The sequence below is a fragment of the Gossypium arboreum genome, chromosome 8, assembly GCF_025698485.1.
Source record: "Gossypium arboreum isolate Shixiya-1 chromosome 8, ASM2569848v2, whole genome shotgun sequence".
Taxonomy (NCBI): Eukaryota; Viridiplantae; Streptophyta; class Magnoliopsida; order Malvales; family Malvaceae; genus Gossypium; species Gossypium arboreum.
Window position 1 is genome coordinate 78,793,401 of NC_069077.1, and position 25,572 is coordinate 78,818,972.

General features: G+C 33.4%; 2 protein-coding genes across 4 annotated transcripts; one reads left to right on the forward strand and one right to left on the reverse strand.

Annotated features, from left to right (window-relative positions):
• Positions 1–16,674: 16,674 nt before the first annotated feature.
• LOC108470145 (uncharacterized) lies at positions 16,675–24,001 on the forward strand. 3 transcript variants are annotated; one of them, XM_053018322.1, is made up of 11 exons: positions 16,675–16,912; positions 17,006–17,073; positions 17,327–17,628; positions 17,833–18,067; positions 18,401–18,570; positions 20,999–21,141; positions 21,348–21,525; positions 21,698–22,277; positions 22,660–22,772; positions 23,280–23,523; positions 23,614–24,001. In XM_053018322.1, the coding sequence occupies exons 3-11, from the start codon at positions 17,438–17,440 to the stop codon at positions 23,851–23,853; spliced, it is 2,094 nt and encodes a 697-aa protein (XP_052874282.1). In that variant the 5' UTR covers positions 16,675–16,912; positions 17,006–17,073; positions 17,327–17,437; the 3' UTR covers positions 23,854–24,001. The 3 variants fall into 3 exon arrangements, with proteins under 3 accessions (XP_052874282.1, XP_017626872.1, XP_017626874.1); XM_017771383.2 differs by having other exon boundaries at positions 17,409–17,628; XM_017771385.2 differs by having other exon boundaries at positions 16,675–17,073; positions 17,409–17,628.
• A 685-nt stretch (positions 24,002–24,686) lies between these two features.
• Positions 24,687–25,540, reverse strand: LOC108468337 (VQ motif-containing protein 20). Its single transcript, XM_017769227.2, has one exon. It carries the CDS (start codon positions 25,350–25,352, stop codon positions 24,687–24,689), a length of 666 nt encoding a protein of 221 aa, XP_017624716.1. The 5' UTR covers positions 25,353–25,540.
• Positions 25,541–25,572: the final 32 nt, after the last annotated feature.

Consider the following 25,572-nt stretch of genomic DNA (forward strand, 5'->3'; position numbering starts at 1 on the left):
AAGTAGCTTAAAAGTTGTGAATGTAGAAATAAATAATCCAAAGTTCTAAATATGTTAAATTAAGCTTAATAACACCTCATACTCGACTCCGGCGACGGTCTCGGGCGTGGGGGCGTTACAGGCCGTGTAACTTTCTGAGTTGCCTTACACGCCCGTGTGCCATGCCGTGGCCAGGCCCTGTAACTCATTGACTTGAACACTAAGAAATTCTCATATGACACATGGTCGTGTCGCTAGACCATATGTCTCACACGACCGTGTGATAGCCCGTGTCCCAAGCCGTTTGAACCTAAAATTTTACCCAAAATCAAGCCATTTCATAACCAATTCATGCATAACTAACCCATCCATTCACGCACACTTTAAAGAGACTTAAGCATATTCAAATACACATAATCATGTCATTTCAGACAACCTAATTCACCTAACCAATGTGCCATTCAAAAGCACCACAATATACTAAAACAGTACATACCAAAACAAGCCAACATTACCTTATTTCATGCATAAAATCTAGTTCAAACACTTAACAAAACTTATCACAAATAACCATTTTCAAGTTGTAACACCCCGATCCCGTGGCCGTTACCGGAAATCAAACACGAGGTGTTACCGAGCTTACTTCATTTATTTCCCCCAAATTTTTTTTTCCAGGCATGCTGGCTAACTGTATCGTAGTCGCTTTAAAAATCATATCTTGAGTTCTGAAACTCAAAATCCAATTCCATAAATTTTCCCTGAAACTAGACTCATATATCTATATGGTAGAATTTTTGTAGAATTTTTGGTTGGGCCAATTAGTACAGTTTATTCATTAAAGTCTCCCCTATTTCAAGGTTCGACTATACTGACCTCTGTGCATTTCAACTTAAATATCTCCCTGTACAGGGCTTCAATGCCTATACCGTTTGTCTCTAATGAAACTAGACTCAATGATGAATCTGTACATATAAGGTACGACCTCTAATTATCTCGATAAAATTTATGGTAAATTTCCTAAGTCAGAATAGGGGATCCAGAAATCGCTCTGGCCCTGCTTCGCGAGAATTTAAACATCTCTTAACATATAGCTCATATGGTCGTTTCGCTTCTTCCGTATGAAAATAGACTCATCGATCTTCGATTACATAATTTATTCATTATTTAATTTCATTTCCACTATTTTTAGTAATTTTTCAATCTCACATCACTGCTGCTGTTTGCATCTGTTACTAGAGTGAACTATGCCTATTTCATGATTTTCCTTGGTCTAACTAATAATTCATCATACATGTCACCAATTATGACCATGACTAGCCATGCCAGAGGCTAATCATCACCGACCATCTCCCTACTACACTATAGCCATATCATGAGTATAGCACCGAAAATAAATCAGCCACGACATATGGCGTAATAATCGAGTAGACCTCAACCAATACTCAACCAAAACCGAATTACTAAGACTTGTGACCAAACATCATAAAACCAAATCCAACCGAACATTTATGCCATTTTCGCATGGCTAAAAGGTTACATACCAAATTTCAAACAAACATAATAGCCTATACATGCCGAAATGTTCTCCTAGACCAACTAAGAAGAAAATACCAAAAGTTGCTAGCCGGTGTGATGACTTCGACGATGGTCCCGAGCACACAAAATGGATCAAGAACCTAAATAAGCAACAAATAAGCACACCAAATGAGTACATAACTCAGTAAGTCATAAGCACTACTCTACCGTCCAACAATAATAATCATAAGTGAAAAACAAATAATACAAAATCAATTTTTCCAACCATAACAAACTATGCTACAATTTCTTAAATTTTTGGTTCGATCTCATGCCAAGTCCTTCAATCAAATCAAATGCCAAGTTAGCCCAATCGATTTAGATCCATTTCCTCAAGTTTGGAACAATGATGCACTAGATAAATTTATGCATACACCGCTCAACCTCAATTTCGATATTTAGTTAGTAGCTCAATCACTTACCTCGTTCATGCACAATTTATATCAACAACCGAATGTTGCACACATAGTGCTTATTATGTTCGCACACATAGTGCCATAGTAAATCGCACACATAGTGCCATTGTAAATCGCACACATAGTGCATTTGAGATTCCCTCATGCTTCAACCTCCCAATCGGCACACATAGTGCCACATAATTTTGCACACATAGTGCCCTATGTTGTTTAATGGTAAAGCAATTTACTTAACTCAAATTGTACATATGGTCATATTAATAAGTAGGAGAATCACTCTGAAAAATATCTATCCAAGGAGTTCTCACAAAAAGTGCTTAAGGACTTACCTTGTGTTGGGTATAACGGTTCCGACCCGGCTACTCGATGTCCTTGCCTTTGCCCTTGCTTGATTCCCCTTCTTTAACTTCTCGGGCTTAATAAATAAATTAACTAGTTTAATCATCTTGCTAAACATTTATAATTCAATTACACATGCATATGTATGTTTGTATATTCGGCAACCACTCTTACTAATTACCCATTTAGTCGATTATACACATAATTAAAGGTAACATCACGAATGGGCATACTTATGTATATATATATACATGTACAATGTCATCTATAACATCATCTAAACACCTAAATTCTTCTCATGCACACTTGATCGACTTTTTCCCAATCTAGCATAGCTACACCTCTATTTGTAATATCATATAAATCCACATGTGACTACATTTCTTAAGTTCAACATCTTAATGCCCATTATAGCCACTCCCATAATCTAAATCTAAAAATCGGCAACATCCCCTTTCAACTATGTTAGCCGAATACTCATTCTCTTCTTAGTCCTAAATTCGGCACCTCCAACAAAATGACTTAACAACTTCAACTTTCATGCTAACATAACAAGCAACTTAACACATCCATATAACTAACATGTTAATAGCATCAAGGTATCAACTAAAATTTTTAAGCTTCTTTGTCAAATCCCAACTCTCCAACAACCCCAAATCCAACCATGGGATAGATAGAATTCAAACTAACAACCAAAAATATACATGAATTTAAAGGAATAACTTCAACATACCTCAACCTAGATACAAGTATGGCCGAACTTCTCCAAAGCTTTTCTCTCTTTCTTTTACTTGGTTTTTCATTAAAGGATAGCAAGGATGAACACACCCTTTTTTTTTGTTCATTTTCTTATTATTAATCTTTATTTCTCCTCTATTTTAATTACTTACCAATATTAAATAATAAACAACATAATCTTGGAAGAATGAAGCCATGCTTGGCCGGCCACTCAACATAAATTGGGCATTTTGACATGCAAACCCAAATTTTCATATTTCAATACTATTTGGTCCTTACTTATTTACCTATCAAAATTTTCTAAGTCTCTCAACTAAATCCTTTCAAGCAAGATTCACATTCCTAACATAAAAATTAAAACATCAAATTTTTAAACAAGTACTACCACACATATAAGGTATGCAAATAAAATTTTAACTAAATTTTATGACTCGGTTTTGTGGTCTCGAAACCACATTCCGACTAGGGTCAAATTAGGGCTGTCACACAAGTCATCACAAAACATCAAAAAGGAATCTTATATACAAGTAATTGAAAATGCCCAAAATGGCAATACTTGGTGAAGCATTAAAGTACACCTAACCAAGCCATAACCTTCTAAACATAAAACATACCAAGACACCATTAAAAAACATCTTATATATTTCAAAACCACATATTTATCTATATATACATGCCATACCCTAGGAGGATAGTGTGAGCCGGTTGATTGATCCTCCCAAAACATCAACAATGATTATCTACAAAACAGTCCACAAGAATAGGTAAGCTTACATAACTTAATAAGAATATAGTGTATTAATTAATCTAAATACAATTAGACACAATTCATATACTATTTGATTCAGGGTTACCAAAGTATAAACAGAGGTACATATGTGCAATCATCAATAATTACCTATAAACATATTAACTAAAGAAAAATAATATAAGATATCAAGTAGAACTTTATTTGTGTATTGAAATACTATGGACTTACCTACGATTTAATTCTAGTCAACACATAGGGACTATTCCGCTATTTTCCCTTATCCTTAGTTATTGTCTTTTTGATTCAAATCTTGATCTATATAATAATTAAACACAATATATTAATCTCATACACATTTCACATTCCATTCAATGCATATGACCTTTAACTTTTTATTAATTATACATTTTCCCTAAACTTTTACAACTTTTGCAATTTAATCCTCTAACTCAAAAATCATCAAATTGACTATTTTCTAGTAATCAAATTTATAGCCAAATATTATAAGCCCTTTAACAGTCCCTATTATACATTAAATTCACTATCAAACCTAGAAATTTTGACATTTTAACAATTTAACCCTTAAATCAAAATCTAACAAAAATTACTTCACAAAATAACCAAATACCACAATCAAAGTTTCAAACATATAAAATCACAAAAAATCAAGATTCATTAATGGTAACTTCTAAAATTTGTAACAGATTCAAAAACAAAGGTACAGGCTAGCTAGACCTAGTTGCAACAATCTAAAAAACATAAAAATTACAAGAAAACTGGTCAATTTCAATACCATGCAAGCTAAGAAGGTGACTGAAGCTATCTTAGGTCTTCAATGGTAGTTTTCAGCAAGAAGATGAAGAAATGAAAAAGGAAATCTCACTTTTCAATTTGTTTTTACTTTATTTACTTTATTTACAATTTTACCATTAATTATACATTATTTTTATCATTTTCTTTCTTAATGTCGTCCCAACATAATGACTAGGGGCTAATTGCTACATAGGTCCTTCCTCATTTAGTAATTAAACTATTTAATCACTTAGATGCAATAATTACTAAGTTTTGTACCTTTTACAATTTAATCATTTTTCTTTAATTAGCTATTTAAACGATAAAATTTCCTAACCAAAAATTAATACGACCCTAATGGCCTCATAAATATTCTATAAATAACATTTACAAGCCAACACAATGGAAATTTGTGGTCCCAAAAGTACTATTTCGTCACAATTAAAAAATAGGCTATTACAACACGGGCATCTAGGATAGTTACACGACCATGTCTAGAGCCACACGGTTTGGGCTCTGTCACATGGCCTAGACACATAGCAGTGTGACCCCTAATTTGAAATTTTTCACTTTGCCCCAAATCTTATGTTTTGCCTTAAATTGGTCCTCAATTGTTCCTAAACTATTTTAAAGGCCTCATAGGCTTGATTTAAGGCCCAGTGTAGGTTCTACTCTGATCTGAATTATTTATGAAATTTTGTTAATTAATTTGGTAACTTGATGCTATCTGTTATTAATTGCTCTGAATTATCTGATAATACTCTATAACCTAATTTAGTGATAGAATTGGGTTATGGGTGTTACATTGAGTGGTATTTTAGTCGATTCTCAAACTGAACATAGCGTAGTGTGATATTGATTGATCCGATTTAACCCTTGTTTTTCTTACAAATTTAATGAATTTTAATATAATTTGATCATACTGACCTTGATGAGGTAAATGGTAATATTCTAACTTTTAAACAAGAGATAAGTTATAGTTTATCAGTTTTGTAAATGCATGATAGTTTAATCAAAATGTCTTTTCAACTTAATGAGTTAGTAGTTCATAGAAATGGTGTGAGCCAATTCAGTGGCTCCACAACCTCGCCCCCTGATATGCTTCTTATGGCACCCCTAGGTCCTCAACTGATTGGAATAGTTCAATGGCTCTCGATTAATAATTAGAAAGTATAGTGTTGAAGAATTCAGAGGTAAAATATATGAATATTTAAATATGGCTAGGTACTAGCTTGAAAATATACAGTGAACTTTCAAGGAAATGGCTTGTTTTCTTTATGATTATCATACATGTGTCGTGTCTTGATAAAATGGGTAAGGCTTATATTTGGTGGTCGACATTAACAACGGATGCTGTAACACCCCGCACCCGAGACCGTTGCCGGAGTCGAACATGAGGTGCTAACAGACATAATTCATTTATTTTCACAGTCCATTTTAAAAATTTCCAGACAAGCTGGCTAACTGTGTCACTGTCACCTTAAAAATCCTATATCGAGTTTCGAAGCTCGAAAACTGATTCCGTAAATTTTTCCTGAAACTAGACTCATATATCCATCTACAAATTTTTTTCTAGAATTTTTGATTGGGCCAATTAGTACAGTTTATTAGTTAAAGTCTCCCCTATTTCAGGGTTCGACTACTCTGACCTTCATGTATTACAACTTATATATCTTCCTGTACAGGGCTTCATTACTTATGCCGTTTATTTCTAAAGAAACTAGACTCGAAAAGGAATCTGTACATATAGGGCATGACTTCTAATTATCTCTGGTTAATTTATAGTGAATTTTCAAACTCAGAACAGGGGATCCAGAAATTGCTCTGGCCCTGTTCCACGAAAACTTAAATATCTCTTAAAATACGACTCATATGATCATTTCGTTTCTTCCATATGAAATTAGATTCATCAAGGTTCGATTACATAATTTATTCACTATTTAATTCCATTCCTACTATTTTTAGTAATTTTTCAAATCCACACCACTGCTGCTGTCAGCATCTGTTTTTTTTTTAGGTAAACTTTACCTATTTCATGGTTTTCCATGAATCAACTAGAATTTGTCATACAAAGCACCAAAATGATCATGATTAACCATTCCAGTGGCTAATTGTTACCAAACATTTCCATACCTCTCAATGAACAACATACAAAACGATTATAATGCTATGCTCAAAGTGTATATAAGCCATTTTCGCATGGCTATCCAAATTTATACAAAACCAAAGGGTACATGACCAACAACAAAAAAGGGTAGTCCTATACATGCCATTTTCAGAGTTCAACCAAAAGTGTACCAAAAGGGCTTTGATAGTGTGGAAGACTTCGACTTCGACAATCCCGAGTCCGATAGCTGACGAACCAAAATCTATAAAATAGAGAATCAAAGAAACGGAATAAGCATTTAATGCTTAGTAAGTTTTGAGCAATGAAATTAGGCACAATTGAAGTATAGCATTCATATGACATACGGATAATTTCATATACACACATTCTCAAAATCATACCTACTTCACATTACCAACCCTTATACTCATACATAAAAGATCAACTTAACCAAAAGTCGGAAGCTCATTAAACGACTGAGCGAATACTATTTAAAAGGGATCAACAATCCAATGCATATACGAAACGTACCTCATCGTTGGGATTTTACGAGCATATTAATTGAAATTATTACAGCAAGATCGCTCATTCCCAAACCAAGTACCTTCGGGATTTAACCGGATATAGCTACTCGCTCAAATGTCTTCGGGACTAGCCCGGTTATAGTAACTCGCACAAATGCCTTCGGGACTTAGCCCGGATATAGTAACTCGCACAAATGCCTTTGGGACTTAGCCCGGATATAGTAACTCGCACAAATGACTTCGGGACTTAGCCCGAAATTAGTCACTAGCACAAATGCCTTCGTTATCATCCAAATATTCATGCACATGTCAGTAAATCATGACACATCTTTATTTCATTTTCATAACTAGAATTCAAACACAAATCAATTATTAAGCATTCCCATTTTCGGCTCAATAGCCACATACAAACAGCATGATTTGGTTTGCTTTGTGACATGATCTCTATGCACATACGGCTACCCATCATACGTATAGACTAATTAACTCAACATATAATTCAAGTAGAATCATTATATCACCATATATTTGTTATGATTATACGTCATGACTTAATCAAATCGTAAACTAAGTTTCATTACTTGAAAACTTACCTCCGATGTTGTCGAACGATTTCGACGGCTATTCGATCACTTTTTCCTTCCCTTTAGCGGATTTAGTTCCCCTTTGCTCTTGAGCTTAATTTAACAAATAAATTGATTTAATCATTTGACCATCAAAAAGAGAAACTCAAGGTACTTAACCCATATATACATTAGACATTAGAGTCACATATATATGAAATCATGAATCAACTCAACATATTAGCCCACACTCTCTTTTAGCCGATTATCTAAGCCAAGATAAAAGCATCAATATGCTTGCCTCTAACCGAATACATGCAACATCAATCTACCTCATGTGGCTGAATATGCATGTCTATGTTGAGGCCGATTCTATACTTAATACATTCTACAAATATGGTTACATGTATTGACTAAATACCATTTTGTTTCAAGTTCAAAACTCGGCTAATACCCATATGTACACTAGCAATCAAATACTAACATTTGTACTTCACCTTAATAGCTAGCTTAGCAAACCTTAATTTAACATATAATTGTTCATAACACAATTAAAGCATCCTCTCCATTCCATCAATTCAAAACACATACATTAACCTAATATCAATTAACTAAGCACTTTAACAATTTTTTTTTCTTTAACTACACACATTCGGCAATGACAAAAACAATTTAACAAACCTTAAATTCAACTTACAACAACATATACTCAATATTCAAAGCATTTAACATCACTTCATCATGCTTTTACATCATGGTCGAATGCTCCTTTTAACCCATTTACCCTCACAAAGCATGAATTTCATCATCCAACTTACAAGCTTACAATCCCATGAATTTTAACCTCATAATATCTATCCAACTCTCACTCATTAGCTTCTATCATCAATCTCCAACAACACTAAATAAAAATATACTTCGTGGGTCTAAGGTAGAACCAAAAGAGGAACTCATAAATATCAAGATGTAAGCAACTACCATTGTTCATCTAGATTTAGCATGAAACAACAACCATCACCCTTATTAATATCCATAGCCGAAAACCTTACTCATTCCACACTCAAAATTTCAACATGGGTTACAAAAATAACTTGACATCTCACTCCATATCAACTAAAATTTCAAGAACTAGTATAAACTTTCTTACCTTAATATTGACCTAGGATAACCGAATGCTTCACTCCCTTCTTCCTCTTTTCATTTCGGCCAAGAAGAACCGATTTCTTCTTTTCTTTCTTCCTCAAGTCACGGCAATGGGGGGGGAAATGGATGAGACAACTTTGTTTTCATCACCCCTCCCTTTTCATTACTTTATTACTAACCTTTTATTTTATTCTTTCTCCCATGAAACACTAACACCAAATGTTTATAATAGGCTTTAACTTATAGCATGGCCGGCCACCATCTTGTTCTTTGGTTAATTTGACATGCAAGTACAATTATTTTGCAACATGCATAAATAGGCCACTTTACATTTGCCTAGCACAATTCTAAATTTTCCCACATAAGTCCTATTTAATAAAATTCACTTACAATTAACAAAATTCCAATATGAAATTTTTATACATGCATACATACATATAATAAGCATCAACTATGACGGTTAAATATTTTTTTATGACTCGGTTTAGTGGTCCCGAAACCACTTTCCGACTAGGGTCACTTTAGGGCAGTCACAGATGCACTGAGAGGTAGAATTAACCGGGATTTCTTTAGATTTGAATTTAGAAAGAGAAATGTCATCTGGACAGCAAATTTTCCATGTTAATAAATATAACCGAGAAATTGTGCCCATGAATAATGTTAAATAGTTGTCTATGCCTCAGAAAGGCAAACGCCCTGGTCAGAACAATAATACTAGAGTTACAGAGTGGTATCGAAGACATAGTTGTTGGATCTAAAGCTACCGCGCTTGATATTAGTTCTGGTATGTTCTATCCCTTTGATATTATTTATTGTATATGCACTGATTGATATTGGATCAACTTACTCATATATTTGCACTACATTAGTAATGGATAAGGATCTACCTCCTAAGTCAACGGAGTTTGATTATCTGTTGAAAATCTATGACTGTGATTTTCCTATTGATTAGATGTTACTACCATTTCATGAATTTGATATAATTCTAGGAATAGAATGGCTAAAGTTATATGATGATGTAGTAAACTGTAGATTGAAATGAATTGATTTGAAATGTTAGACTGGTGAAATGAATATAGTTGAGTCGGGTAAATCAAATAGTACAACCATATTTATTTCAGTTATCTCTGTATAGAAAATGATGTGAAAAGATTATAAAACATTTTTGGCATATAGAAAACAATGTGAAAAGATTGTAAAATATTTCAGTTTCTTAATCTGTTTCATGAATAATTTCTGGGATTTCTACCTAAATGTAAAAGTTAAATAAATCCAAGATAAAGAGTAAATATTTTGCTTATCTCGTACAGACGGCTTGTTTGATCAATTAAAAAGGCGTAACAATGTTCTCGAAGATAAATATAGATTCGGTTATTATCAGTTGCTAGTTAAAGATTGTGATATGCTAAAAATTACTTTTCAAACTCGAGGTGACCATTATGAATTCTAGTAATGTTGTCTAGACTAACTAATGCCTTTGTTAACTTATGAATTTGATGAATCAGATTGTTCAGTCTTATCTGGATATTTATATATAGACGTAGTTATATTTATTGATGATATCTTGATTCATTTTAAATAGTATTTGTACACGTTTAATATTTGACAACTGACTATACGCTTTGCACGAGAAATAATTTATGTGAAAATTAACAAATGCGAGTTTTGGCTCAGCGAGGTTGGTTTTCTTGGTTATGTAAATCTGGCAAATGGGATTCGTGTAGATCCAAGAAAACTCTCTTTTATTGCTATATGAAAACTTTGAAATGTCTTTGAGAGTTGGATCAGCTCAAAGCTTTATTGAAGGAAATTTCTGTACTGATTCATCCTGAATTGGGAAAAAAATATGTTGTTTATAGTAATGGTTTTGTATTAGCTAAATTGAAACTAGACCATTGTTTCTACAAAGAATTTGGGAGTTGCAAGATGATGACTTAAAGATGATAGTTAAATGAGAACAGATACAAGGTGATCCAATCACGGAATTTAGAATTGGTATTATTGATATATCGTATTTTTGTAATATATTGTGTTTTGAATGATCTGGAATTACAATGAGACAATATCAAAGGTTCATAATAGTATGTACTCCATTCATTCGAGTAATACTAAAATGTTTTATGATTTGAAATTGATATATGGGTAACACGAAATTTCAAAAATTATGATAGTCAAGCATCTTGTTCTGTTTGAGTTATTACAGACAATTATGATTCTTGAGTGAAATTTGGGAGCAAGTCATAAATAATTTTGTATTTGGATTACTTGTGACACAAAGAAAGAAAAATTCGATCTAGGTTATTGTTGGCAGACTAATGAAATCGACTCACTTAATTCAGGTCAAAATAGACTACTTACTTGAAAATGTATCAAAGATTGTTAGATTAATCAAAATATCATTGTCTATTATTTTTTATCAATATATGAGATTCACCTTGAGATTTTAGGGTAAACTTTATAAGGCTCTGGGTATTAAACTTAATTTTGGTACAACATTTCATTTGTAAACAGACAGTCAGTCAGAATGGGTAATACAGATTCTGGAAATTAAGCTATGATATTATATGCTTGAGATTAAAGGTAGCTGGGAAGAATATACATCGTTGAAAAAATTCGCTTATTATAGCAGTGATCAATCTAGAATAAAAATGACACTATTTGAAGCTTTTCACGGACGAAAATGTAGAATCTCATTATACTGGTCAGAATGGAGCGAGAACAAGTTTTTGGTGACAGATTTGATTTGAGCAATAGAAGAATCTTCCAGAATTTAGTAACTTTAGTTAAGAAATTTTGAGGACGAAATTTTCTAAAGGGGAGAGTTGTAATAGCCCATTTTTTAGTGGTGTCAGATATAGTGGTTTCGAGACCACAAATTCAATGAGTAAGTTCGTAAAATTAGTATTTAAATTATACAAGTCAATAATAATTTTTATATTAAATTTTGATTTGATGAATATAATTAATTGAATTAATGGTTAGTATAAGTAGTTTAGTCTAAAAGTTAAGTGCTTTTTAAAAATGAGGTATTGGGACCAATTTCCATAATTTAAGACAGTAAATATTTTTATTAAATGTTTATAGAGTCGTATCATAGGTGAACTGAGGTTTGGTCCAGTAATTTTGACGATTGGTTTCTTGATTAAGGTAAAAGGATTAAATTGTAAAAGAGGTAAAAGTTAATCGCTATAGATTTAAATTAGTAAAGGGACTAAAATAGTGATTAAACCATGGTTAAAAAGTCCAAGTGGTGGTGGATATGATTAATCCACTAGCTTTTGGGCTATTTGCTCATTTAGTCCTAATTAGTTTAGGGTTAAATTGAAATTAAGCTTGTTTAGTTAAAAATTTAAAATGATTTAAGGACCAATTGTGCAATTAAACCCCCTTAGATGGTAATTGTACCATATTCTCATTTGATGGACAAATATGGACATGTTTTAATGATTTTATAAGTTATAATTGAAAAGTTAAGTTTGTAAATAGTTAAATGGTAATTTAAATTAAAAGATTAAAAAAATAATATCATCATCTTCTTTCCTTTTTTTTTTCTTGTGGTGAAGACCGAATGGCCATAGGAGAGGTAGATAAGCTTTCGGCCAAACTAGGGCTCTTATTGATTTGGTAGGTAAATCCTGCCCATTTTGGTAATTTTTATGTTTTTGAGCTCGTATTAGCTTAGTCTAGCTAAATCAGGGACTAATTTGTAAAATTGTTAAACATTATACATAATTCCATTGATGAGTTTGAGTTTTTCTTGAATTTTTATGGTAGATTATTAAGCTTAGTTATTAAAGAGGACTATTTTGTAAAGTAGTTTTTAGTAATTTTAATGTTTAAGGACTAAAATGTTAAAGTGATAAAATTATAATGACTTGATGTGAAATAATAGCAAATATGGGTTGTAGTGGAGTGTAATACAATTCGGTTTAACTTAGTTTTAGTTAAAATTGATTAAATTGCAAGTTTTAAGCTTAGGGATGAAATTGCATAAAAGTAAAATGTTGGGGGCAATTTTGAAAAAAATGTACAAAAGGACTTAATTGCATAAAATGAGTTAATTTTATTGTTGGAATTAGTTAGTTGAATGAAATTATCATTTCAGATCAAGAATGGGTTGAAAATCGATGCATAGAGAAGTTGCGGATTTTAGCCTATGGGCTAAGCACTTAGTGCCGAGGTGTGTTATCAGTTGGATTGGCTCATATGAGCATCTGATGTGTTCTGGATGGTTGACTGTGTGCTCGTATCCGTATATCGTTCATCGAGAAAAGTTTTATTGATCACTGAATGTTATTAAAATACAAGAAATTGATTTGTACTATTGTTTGAGCATTACTCACCTGTTGTGAACTGTGATTGACAAGAACTCTGTTAGTAATCTTGTTATTTGAATTATTATTTTAATTCGGTAAGCTTTGTTGTTTAATTGACGAACTTACTAAGCTTTATGTATGCTTACTCGTGTCCTTGTCTTTTTCATTCTAGATTATATTTTGGTAGAAATCGGGGGATCGGGTCAACTCGAAGAATCACACTATCCGAGAATCTTTTGGTAGACTTTGACTATAAACTTGGCTTATATGGCATGTAATAGGCTAATGGTGGATGTTTTTTGATAGTCTTAAGCACATATATGGTAGCTTGATGTACTTGTATTTTTGTTGTGTCAAGTAGCTATTCGAGGCATGTATGCTTAATTCTAGTGAAGGCATGAATGGTTGATTCTAATCAAGCATGAATTGGTAAGTTTTGTTATTTGATGTGGTATGCATGGATGGCTTAAAAGTTTAGCTTGATATAATTTTTTATATGATTGAAACGTGGGTCAATGGTGGCACATTGGTTAGGAACATAGGATGATTGATTAACTTGATTTGAGTGGTTTAAAATGCATTCCAAAGTCTTGTGAACATGTGTGTAATTGTATAATTAGGTATGTAAGATTTGGATGTGAAATGAGAATATTTTGGTACATTTTTGGGCACACACAGCCTGGGACATGGGCTATCACACGATCGTGTATCACACACAAGCAACCCATACGGGTGTATACCACGAACGTGTTAGGTACAGGATTCACACGAGCTGGAACACAGCCTGTGACACGACCGTGTGGCCTAAGTCAGTGAGTTACATTGGTAGACATACAAGTTGGGAAACAAGCATGTGAGCAAAGTCAGTGAACTCCAGGGCCTAAGCACATAGGCGTGTGATATAGTAGACGGGCGTGTAGGCCACACAACCATGTCTAGAGCTACTTGATCTGGACTCTATCACATGGCCTGGACACACAGCCGTGTGACCCTTGAGTTGAAAATTTTCACTTTACCTCAAATCTTCTATTTTGTCTTGAATTGGTCCTCGATTGTTCCTAAACTATTTTAAAAGCCTTATAGGCTCTATTTAAGGTCTATAAGTGTAGGTTCTACTCCGATCTGAAATAGTTATGAAATTTCGTTAATTAATTTGGTAACTTGATGCTATATGTTATTAATTGTTCTGAATTGTCTGGTAATACTCTGTAAATCTAATTCAGCGACGAAAATGGGTTATGGGTGTTACAACAAGTTTAAAAGTCAACCATGAATCCTACTCCCAAAATAATGAAAATTATCCCAAAATTACAATCCTTAAAAACAAAAAGTTCAATCGTCTTCTTCAAAATCCATCTCCTTATCCTCTTCTTCTTCCTAATCCCCGCTCTCTTCATGTCCCTTACTTTCTTGCTCCTCTTACAAAAGGATTCCTGAAAGTGGTCCATTATACCTTGTTGTTTTAGGGATACTAAATCAACCATAGGATTTTGATATGTGCTTAAACTAAATCTCTTTATCAGGCTCTAGGCATAGGAATCTCATGACAACATGTGGAATCCTTCTTGGCGTTAGGTGTAGAAGTGATGCCAGTTGAGAGCCTTGCCATCTAGATGGAGCATCATTGTTTTCACTCAATTATTGGCCATGACCCCCTCTACCTTAAAGAATTGCTCTAGCTTTTCCCACTACCCTTTGAAGTCGGTACCATCAAACCAGGGAAAGTCAAGCTTAGGAGGCCAAGATCCCAACTCCATACTCCCTAAGTTGTGGGAAGAAGGTATCTTGCCTAAATCTGCCCTCAACAAGGTTGGAAACGACTCTTTGAGAGGAAATCCGTGAGAAGGGCCTCCCAATATTCCCTTCCGTTTATCTAGAGACTACTCAGCAATTGTTGAATTCATTAATTAACCCAAATAATGCTCGAACAACCCTTGAATCTCCATTTTTAGCTTTTCTGGAATCTCGTCTTTTAGATATTTAAGTGACCTTCCAACATGGAGTCCTATTGAGAGAAATCAATTTGCAGTTTACCTATCTCTTGCTGGAGGTGAGTAACTTCTTTTTGTAACCGTGTGGAAACACAATTACCAGTCATGAAGGATCATTTAGAATGCTCTAATACCCTTGTTGCTGGAGCTTATAGAGAACAAAAAAGAAGATAGAAAACACATAAAAGAAAGTAGAAGAGAGACTAGAGTTTTCGTTCAATTTTTAACATAACTTTCAATACAACCATTGTGCAATTAGAATCACTAGGGCCCGTGTAGCCAAATCAAAAATCTGTTGTGGCACCGTTTCACTACAGCAACCCTCATCCTACGCTAAAGGCTACATTTAAGGCCCCGTTAAACATATGTTTCATTAAGGGTCCATTTGTTTACATGTAAAATGTTTTACGGATAATGTTTTCTGCATTTTTTTCTGTGTTTGTTTCACAGAAAATAGTTTGGCCAGTGGAAAATGACTTACAGGTCAAGGTAAAATAAGTTATTTTCCTTGTAAAATGACTTACCCTTTTGAAAAGCGTAAGTAATTTTCCAGAAAAGAGCTCATCTATAGATAATTTTATTTTTGTATAAAAATTAACTTAAATTAAGCTTAATATTATTATATTGATAATAAATTTTATTTTTATTTTAAAAATATTTAAAATATTATATTTTTCAATATTATTAAACATACATATTTAATTATTTATATTTATATTTAGTCATATAATAAATTATTAATATAATAAATATAATTTATTATTTTAATATTATTTTAATATTTTAATATTATTTTAATAATAGATTTTAAAATTATAATTTTAAATAATATTATTCACATATTATTGAAAATATTCAATATTAATATTTTAATAATGAATATTTATTACAAGTATAAATATATTAATAATAAATATTTTGTAATATAAAGGTTAAAATATGTCATAAGTTTATATAGACTTCATGATTTGTAATTTAGTCTTTGTACTTTTATTTTCAAGAATTTAGTCCCTTTACTTTTCAAATTTAAAATCAAGTCTAATTGTTGACATCGTTAATTTTTTATCAATTTTGTTGATGTCACATTTTAAATAAAAATACTCACTTAGTAGTCATGTAATTAAAAAATGACATTGCAATGAATCAAATTTAATATAATATTTTTAATATATGTAAAAATAATATAAAATATAAAATTATAAATAAAAATAAATTCAATTAAATAATAAAAAATAAAATCTTAAATGTATGTTTGTTTAATTAAAATAATTTTATAAAATATTTTTAAGAAATCTACCAAACGCCACAAAATATTTTATAGAAATTCATCCAAATACTAAAAATATTAACTTTTCCAAAAAATAAATTATTTTGATAAATCATTTTCTAAAACTCATTTTCAATATATATATATATATATAAAACTTAGCCTAATCTAGAAAACATAACATATTAAACGTAACAACTTAACAGCTAAATTAGACACAAGGATTTAGCCCGGATTAGAAAGCTTTCCTGTTAGGCAATTAAAAGTTCCTTGCCAGTTGTTCCGGTTACTGTATTTCACAATTCTCGCCTTTCTGTCTCTTTTTTTTTCTTCCTTCTTTTCTTTAGGAGCCATTAAGGAATAATGATTTTTCTTCAAAAATAAGTTGATTTGGAGCTCTTGTTTCTTGAGGTCATCTTGTGAATCTTGCTATTGGCAGAAATGGATTTGTGGGAAGTTGTTCAACGAAGATAATCTGAGACTGGGTTTCTTGATATGTTGCAGGAATAAGCAGATATTTCTTTCTTCTCAAATTTAGGGTTTTAGAAGGATTTGAAAGTTCACATTTTGAGGTTAGCGTTTTCTTTTTCTTTTCCTATTTCTATAGTTAGTTTAAGTGGTTGGGATTCGGTGGTTAATGGAGCTCAACACTTTGATTTTGAAAAAAGTTGGAAATTTTGTACGGTTTTCCTGATAAAATCTGCAGTTGTTAGCAGATGTCTATAATCGTCTGAGTAAATTTGATTCTTTTGTGATTTTGGTTGCCATTTAAAGTTGGTGGAGAAAATTGTTACTAGGCTTGTTTTTACATTTTGCTATTGCCAGTTGGACGCATTTAAAGATTGCTAAAAGTAACTCTTGTTGGTGAAGTCCTGATATTTAAGCTTGTGTGTGGATTGCACTGCAGTCGGTATGAGTTAAGGGAGAAATTTAGAAATGGCGTTGGCAAGCAGAACAAGACGTATGCTTGAGGCTTTGGTAAGAGAAGGATCATTAAATTGGTTACTTAGCAGGCGAAGCTCCTTTTCTGAGGAATTTGAGGAGCTGGAGAGTTCTCCATCTGCTGGAAACAATTGGATACCTGAGCTCTCTCCCGCTGCAAATATAGTTGTGCGCAGGTGCTCAAGGTAGGTTGCTTCTGCTGCTACTTTGGTCTTGCTGCTTATATGCAGATAATTTTTTATTTTTTTATTTTTGCAACTTGTATCTTAATTGGAAGTTGTTGCTAGATTAGGTTTTCATATACTTCTAATACCTAGATGCAAATAAGGATAATGCAAATTGCCTTTTGACTGCTATATAGTCTCCTTAACAAAGTTTTAACAATGCAGAATACTTGAAACCTCTTCAAGTGAGCTTCAAGAAAGCTTTAACACTGAGGCATCTGATTCTATAAAGCATAAGTCACGGTATGCGAGGAACTTCTTGGAATACTGCTGCTTCAGGGCTCTTGCTCTGTCTACTCAAGGAATGGGTCATCTGGCCGATAAAAAGTTTCGACGCCTTACATTTGACATGATGGTGGCCTGGGAAGCCCCAGCAGCCGCCAGTCAATCTCTAATTAATGTAAGTTTCATATTTTATGTATTTCTATTTTTAGGGTGTGTTTGTGGTTATGTTTGTGCGCCTCCACGGGGATGGGTCCAATCATCTTGCAAAAACAATCCAGCTGCATGCTTGCTGGCTTCTCTTGTTTTTTAATCTGTGAATGCATGCTACATATATTTTGTGAAAATACCATGCTCATATATCTTCTGTAATTAAAACGTCTTTTCTTGTATTTTGCACATTCAAACTATTCTTATGTACATGGAATATGGGTTATTTTTTGGGCCATTAATTGTCCAATAAAAGTAAATGATGCTAAAACTTAATGTCATCATTTTGTCTTGCATGCAGTTAGATGATGATCTGTCCATCGGGATAGAGGCTTTCTCTCGAATAGCTCCTGCAGTTCCAATCATTGCCAATGTGATTATTTGTGAAAATCTTTTTGAGGTTCTCACCATCTCAACAGGTGGTCGGCTTCATTTCTCTATCTATGAGAAGTACCTAAACGGACTGGAGAGGTATGGGCCCTTGCCATGTCAATTTCCTATACACTATCATGCCTCTCTTGTTTTTGTTTTGATCCACGTACATATATCTGATGCAAACTTTACTGGTCAAAGGCTAAAAAAAAATTGTGCTTTGCTTTTCTCTTATCCTTGAAAGTTTAGATAGTAACTAATAACCATATAGGCTATATAGTAGCCAAACCAGAGCGATCCTAAGATAAATTCTCAAAACAAGATTAAATGGCTTGTAAAATACAATCAATCATTAGAAGACCAAAAGCCTTGAACTGATAGTCTATTTAAAGAAGTAAACAGTTTATAGCAGGACCTTGGGACCGCCTTAATTGGAATTGAAAATGGTTTGTTCAGTACCACTTCAAGTATGACTGCAAATGATCTTATTGCTGAAAATTTTGTGAGAAAGGGAGTTGCAGATTTATCAAAGTTTCAACCGCCTCCCTACGCTTTTCTCTCTTGTCGTGGAGTTTCAAAATTCTACCATGTATCTATGCACCATGTAAGGTGTGGTGGGAGATAATTCTGATATGATCTTACTGTAAACATTTATGCATGAAGTGAATAACCAAGGAGCTGAACCTGCAGTGTTCTGTTTGTCAATGTAAACTTAAAATGTGTTACTTTTCCTTGAACATGGTGGTTTTAGGTGTGCATCTGGCATTTCCAGTACCTACTGGCTATTGATCATTTCATATTCCATTCTGTGTGATTATTTTTTTTTTGGTGAATAACAAAGTACACAATAAAAAATTAAACTAACTCCTATAAGAGGGAATCTTCAAATACTCTAAGCCTGATGTCCTGTCACGAACCATCCGAACAAGACCATCAGCAATTTTAATTTTATCACGAGAGATATGTTGAATTTGCCAAAGCCTAACAGTATCCAAGAGCTGACGAATTCTCCTTACAAGAGCTGAAGTGGAACCCCCCAATGATTCCTCTTGAATGACATTCACCGCTTCAAGACTATCGTTTTGAATTAAAACGCTTCCATAACCTCATTCTAGAATAAATTCAAACCATCCAAGATGCCCCAAAGCACGGCGGCCAACACCATGCACATACCATTCTGTGTGATTTTTTAATTGTTTTATGGTTCATCTGTAACATAGATAACCAAAAAGGCTGATGTGAACTTGATGGGTGTAAAACTAAGTCTGGTTCACATTAATGCCAAATCTATCATTTGGATTGAGGCTTTTGTTGGGAACTCTGAAGGAAAGACCTGTATTTGAGTCTCAGCCCAATATTTTTATGGAGAAATTTTGTGGATATATCATAGAAGATGGTCAATCAAGTAAGGGTAAATCAGAATCACAGATAGAAAGTGGCAATTCTTTATCCTTGTTAAAGCATCCCAGGTAAAACCAATTGGCAATAGATAGAGGGGTTCAACTTGATTATAAGACTACAAGAAACCTGATCTTTAACAGATGTAGGATAACACCAGTGAACACTCCCTGTCATGTGTAACTCACTGGACTTACATGTGGACAACCTCACCAGGGTTTGTCAACCTCACATGGGGATAGGCAAGAACAATGACTTAATAGAATGTAGGTTTTGATGTTAAATCATCAATAGTAACACTATTTGGCAGTGGGTGGAGGGACCAACTTTAGTATAAGTCCAGAACAAACCTAGTATTTAACAGATTTGAGATAAAACCGTTTAAAAATCCTTATCAAATGATGATGTATCTGTGAAGTTAGCTGTGAGAAAAGGAGAATTATTCTTGATAAAGGAGATGACCTTGGGTTGAATTTCATGTTTAAAATGCACAAGACTTCATTCGTGGTTAAAAGAGTTTATTTTGCTAGACGTGAATATAATTTGATTTCATTTCTAAAAGTCTAGATGGTATGCCAGGTCCTTTCTCTGTAAATTATCTGGTTAATCTCTTTCTTATTGATTTTTACTAAATAGTCATGGCATTTTGGTTGTACTTCACCACATCATAATTGAAACTCATAAGCTTTGGCGGGTTGTATAATCCTTGATAATACTTCTTATGATGCCTTTACCATCCTAACCATTTGATGGGAAACCTGAAATTAATATTGTGGATAAAACATTAGTGTTCCTCCCTCACAAGTAATCCCGAGTTCCTGGCATTAAAAATTGAAACAAATAATCCTATGAATTACTTGGCCTCTAATCTTGCTAATTATTTAACTATAAAAATACAATGTATGTGACATAACACCATTAACATAATGAATCATATAATATTGAAAGTTCTTGTCAGAAGCTTAGTAAAATTTACTATCTAATCCAATGCTAATTACACCTTGTTGTTTGAGCATTTAGTTTTAAGTTCATCTGAAGTTTCATAGCAAATGAAGGGCCCTAGTAATTTATGGCAGCGTCTTCATATCTGCATATGTAAATGTAATATTCTAAAATTTGACCTCTATAGAGTGATTAAAAAGATGAAGAGCCAATCCGAATCATCTCTTTTGTCTGCCGTTCGATCAACTAGAGGAGAAAAGATACTTGAGGTGGATGGAACAGTCACTACTCAACCGGTTCTTGAACATGTCGGAATATCAACATGGCCAGGTAAGTTAATGGGATAGCAAACATTTTATTCAATAGGCTAGTATATGATGTCTTTATTGATTGGTGAAATTCATTACTGCAACCACACTTTTTCCTTACATTTCTTCTTTCATTCACTGTCATTGTTTTTGTAAACAGCTTTGCTTGTTGATTACCATATGGTGAAATATTTACCCTGTTCTGAGATCATTCTTGCATGTCTTCAGGTCGATTAATACTGACTGATCATGCGTTGTACTTTGAAGCCCTTCGAGTTGTATCTTATGACAAACCCAAAAGATATGATTTATCAGATGATCTAAAACAAACTGTTAAACCTGAGTTGACTGGACCATGGGGTACTCGACTTTTTGACAAGGCAGTCTTGTACAAATCAATTTCCTTGTAAGGCATGATGCATATTTATTTCATATTTTTCGTGTAACTGTCCTAATGAATTTTGTGATATTTTGGTGTTGAATCAATCATGATTTTGTGTTTCATGCTTTAATTTTAATTTAAAGCTTATCTGATAATATAATTTGTCTACTGATTGTGTATTGATTTTCACTTGTAGATCAGAACCAGCTATTATAGAGTTTCCTGAACTTAAAGGGCACACTCGACGTGATTACTGGCTAGCAGTAATCCGGGAAATTTTATATGTTCATAGATTTATAAATAAGTTCCATATTACTGGAATTGAAAAGGATGATGCACTTTCTAAAGCTATTCTTGGAATTTTGCGTGTGCAAGCCATCCAGGAAATTAGTTCCTCAAGTACAGTTTGCTTTGAGTCTCTTCTCATGTTTAACCTCTGTGATAAATTACCTGGGGGAGATTTAATATTGGAGACTCTTGCAAACATGTCAAGTTCAAGGGGACTAGACTGGGGTAACAATATTGTGGCTAGTGGTGGCATGTACTCAATCTCAGCCTTGACCACGGTTTCGAACTTAGGTGTTATGTTTGGTTCAAGTTCAAATAACCCTAGCGAGGCTGGACTACTTGTGGGTGAACTGGCTGTGGGCGAAATGAGTTCATTGGAGAGAGCAGTTAAAGAATCTAGAGAAAACTATAAAAAAGTGGTGCTAGCTCAAGAAACAGTAAATGGGGTTAAAGCAGATGGTATTGACACCAATTTAGCTGTTATGAAGGTATTGAAGATGATCCAACTAATCGCTTTAGAGTTTCAAAATTTTCAGTCCATTTCATCATTCAACTGAAAATAATTTTATTTAAATAGTGAGGTTGAATGTTAAATCTTGGTTATCGAATTAAATGTGGTTGGCGGACAAAGTAAATGGCTGAATACTGCATGCAACCATTTGTTTCTGTAGTGATTCCATGAAAATATATCATTCAGTGTTTGTTAACGGAGTGATTAATTTGAATCGTGTTTTTGATAGTCACTCCTATGAGGCATACTTCTGGCTCTGATTTTCTGTTCTTTCTCTTGATTGTTGTATTAACTTGCAGGACTTGTACTATCATCTCATTGTAATTTTTTTTTTTTTTTGGGTATTTTTCAACTTGCAGGAGTTGCTTCTTCCAGTGATGGAAGTTGGGAAGTGGCTTCTGTCGCTGGTATATTGGGATGATCCTCTAAAGTCTTTGCTATTCTCTTTGATTTCCACGTTCATTATTTTCAGGTAAGACAATTGAATTTTTCTTCGTTATTAAATTTTTGGCAAGCTTGATATATCACATGAAATACTGTTTGGTTGTATAATGTTAGCAACTAAACCAAGTTATTACAACTGATAATGATATCATTTTGGAAAGTATAGGCTGTTAAGTTCTTAAATCTCTAAATTTGTTGGTGCATATAAGGTATATTCTTTTCTAGTTGAAACCATGTCGAGGTTTTAAAATCATCAATGTATGGTCTTATCCATCTGCACTTGTGATAATAATCTGGAGTTAAGCTGGAGGACTTCCACTGATACCTGGAAGTGAAGCTTTGTAAATGTTTCAATCCCTCCTTGTCAGCTTAGGTACTCAGCTCAGCTGAAGAAAATAGTTCTAGTGTTGTATAAAGGATGCATGGTTGATCAAAAATCGAGCACATTTTAGCTAAACACTCTTTGAGTTGGCTTCATAGTGATCTTGATATCTCAGTAGGTTTCCTTCTCATAGGAATTCCTTGTCCATTTCAGGGGATGGCTGGGTTATACCTTGGCATTGACTCTAGTCCTTATTGCGATCTTTATGGTTGTTACGAGATTTTGCAACCAAGGCAGGCCTTTGGTTGAACTCAAGGTAATGGCACCTCCTTCTATGAACACAATGGAACAGCTTTTAGCTGTTCAGAACGCAATATCTCAAGCTGAACAGCTTGTCCAGGATGGAAACATTGTTCTTCTCAAGTTTCGTGCCTTGCTGCTCTCCATTTTCCCACAGGTGCTACTCTTGAGTTTTTCATTATTGTCGGATCTGTCAGTTCCTTGTCTTTAAGCTGATTTTGTGGCCATGGTGTTAAAACTTAACCAGGCAAGCGATAGATTTGCAGCTCTGCTGGTGTTTATGGCATTAATTCTAGCGTTGGTGCCTAGTAAGTTCATGCTTCTGGTGGTGTTTTGGGAGACATTTACGAGGTATTCGCCTCTTAGGAAGGCAAGTACGGAAAGATGGATGAGGAGACTCAGAGAATGGTGGTTCAGCATCCCAGCAGCTCCGGTGGTACTTGAAACTCAAAAACAGAAAGAAAAGGATGCTAAGAAGAGAAAGTGATTAGTTTTTACTGTACATAACTGTTTTCCTATGTAAATATAATGATTTACATGTATCCACATCTACATCTCAAAATTGGAGAATACTATTAAAATAATTTAAATTGGAACTACTGAAAAGATTAATAAACAATTCTTTTAATTTTAAACTTCACAATTTGAATTTAATATTTTCAAAAGTTAAGCAAACAAAATGTCAAATTTTAAAGTTTTGAATTTAAGAATATTTAAATTTGAGAAGAAACAAATACCTAATAACACAAATCTATTATTCAAAATGATTTTAAATATACTCTAATTTTAATTTCTATCTTTTCTTTTGAATTTTGGATAACTCTTCCCATTCAAAATTTAAGTGAGAATTTTGAAATAAAAGATTTTATATTATTACTTCATTTCATAATTCATGATTTAGTAACAAAATGGATGTCTAATTTCCATCAATAATCAGAGAATGATGTTCTGACAAAAGAAAACCAGTAAATATAATCTCAATAAATAGAGACTTATATAAACAACTCCATAGAAAGAAAAAAAAATCCCATATATAAAAAATGAAAGCATTTAAAAACTATGTATTAATTGTCAGCAACTCTAATAACAGTGAGAACATAAAAAAAAAAAATCAAAGAACTACAAATAAACATTAAATCTCATATACATGTAAAAAGTTTATTCCTCTAAGAAAAAAAACTCAGAAAAACAAAACAAAAATGCAGCTCCATGAACAAATCAGGACCTTATTTGCATCATAAAACCAAAAAATTGATAACTACCCAAACATTTTTTAATAAAATAGTTAATCAAGGAAAAAAAGATGCCAATATTTAAACTTTAGTAATCACGAAATTCATTCATCCCCTCCAACCCTGAAGATGATGAAATAGAGCTTCTCATGTTTGGTGTGAAAAACAATGAATCAGTGTAATTATAGAAAGGCTGATGATTGACGCAAAGAAAATCGGTAGAATTTGGCGTAAAAACTGGAATATTTAGAAATGGAGCTGCTGGTGGATCAAACAAAGGTGGGACAAAACAAGAATTTACTTGCCCTTCACAGTTTTCATCTGTTATTACCGATGATGATTCGTTGTCATCATTGTTGATCCTCTTGCTGTCTTCCTCTACGGAAGCGGCACCAGTCTCCGCTTTGGGTTGATGAGGCGCATGATTATTATGATTTTGATGATCATCTTCATTGCGTGAAAGCCCTGTGAGTTTCTGAACCAACGCCATGAAATCTTTAGGGTGTGTGTGGATGACTTTGGGAGAGTGTGTGTAGATAATGACAGGGTGACGCTGCTGTTGCGGCTTCACGGTGCCGCTGACGCCAAGGGAGGAGGCTGCCGACGACGACGACGAAGAGGATGATGATTTCTTGATCAAATGAGAGTCTTTGCTAACTTTCAAGGGTGGGGGACAAATGCCACCATTCCCGATGTTGGACGTGCTCTCTTTCTTTGCATGACGATGTTGATCATGAAATTGCGTTGGGTTCATAATCTTCTTTTGAGAGCCACTGGTAACAAATTTATCTTCTAAAGCAAATGATTATAGGTTTGTTTATAAGATTTATTATGTTTTTTACTAAATAAATTTGTGGTTTTTTTTTTTAATTTTAAAAAAGAAATGGAGGAATGGATAGAGGAAATATAGAAGGTGAAGTTCGTTATATTTATAGGAATGTATGAAATAATCAGATGTGAATAAAAGTAACCAA

What these genes read in the sequence shown, in the direction of transcription:
- LOC108470145 (XM_017771385.2), top strand. Translation starts at nt 17,438, where the DNA reads ATGGCGTTGGCAAGCAGAACAAGACGTATGCTTGAGGCTTTGGTAAGA. An exon ending in CCAGTCAATCTCTAATTAAT is followed by an intron (nt 18,068 to 18,400) that starts GTAAGTTTCATA and finishes TCTTGCATGCAG; the next exon opens with TTAGATGATGATCTGTCCAT. An exon ending in CGGAATATCAACATGGCCAG is followed by an intron (nt 21,142 to 21,347) that starts GTAAGTTAATGG and finishes GCATGTCTTCAG; the next exon opens with GTCGATTAATACTGACTGAT.
- LOC108468337 (XM_017769227.2), bottom strand. Translation starts at nt 25,352, where the DNA reads ATGAACCCAACGCAATTTCATGATCAACATCGTCATGCAAAGAAAGAG.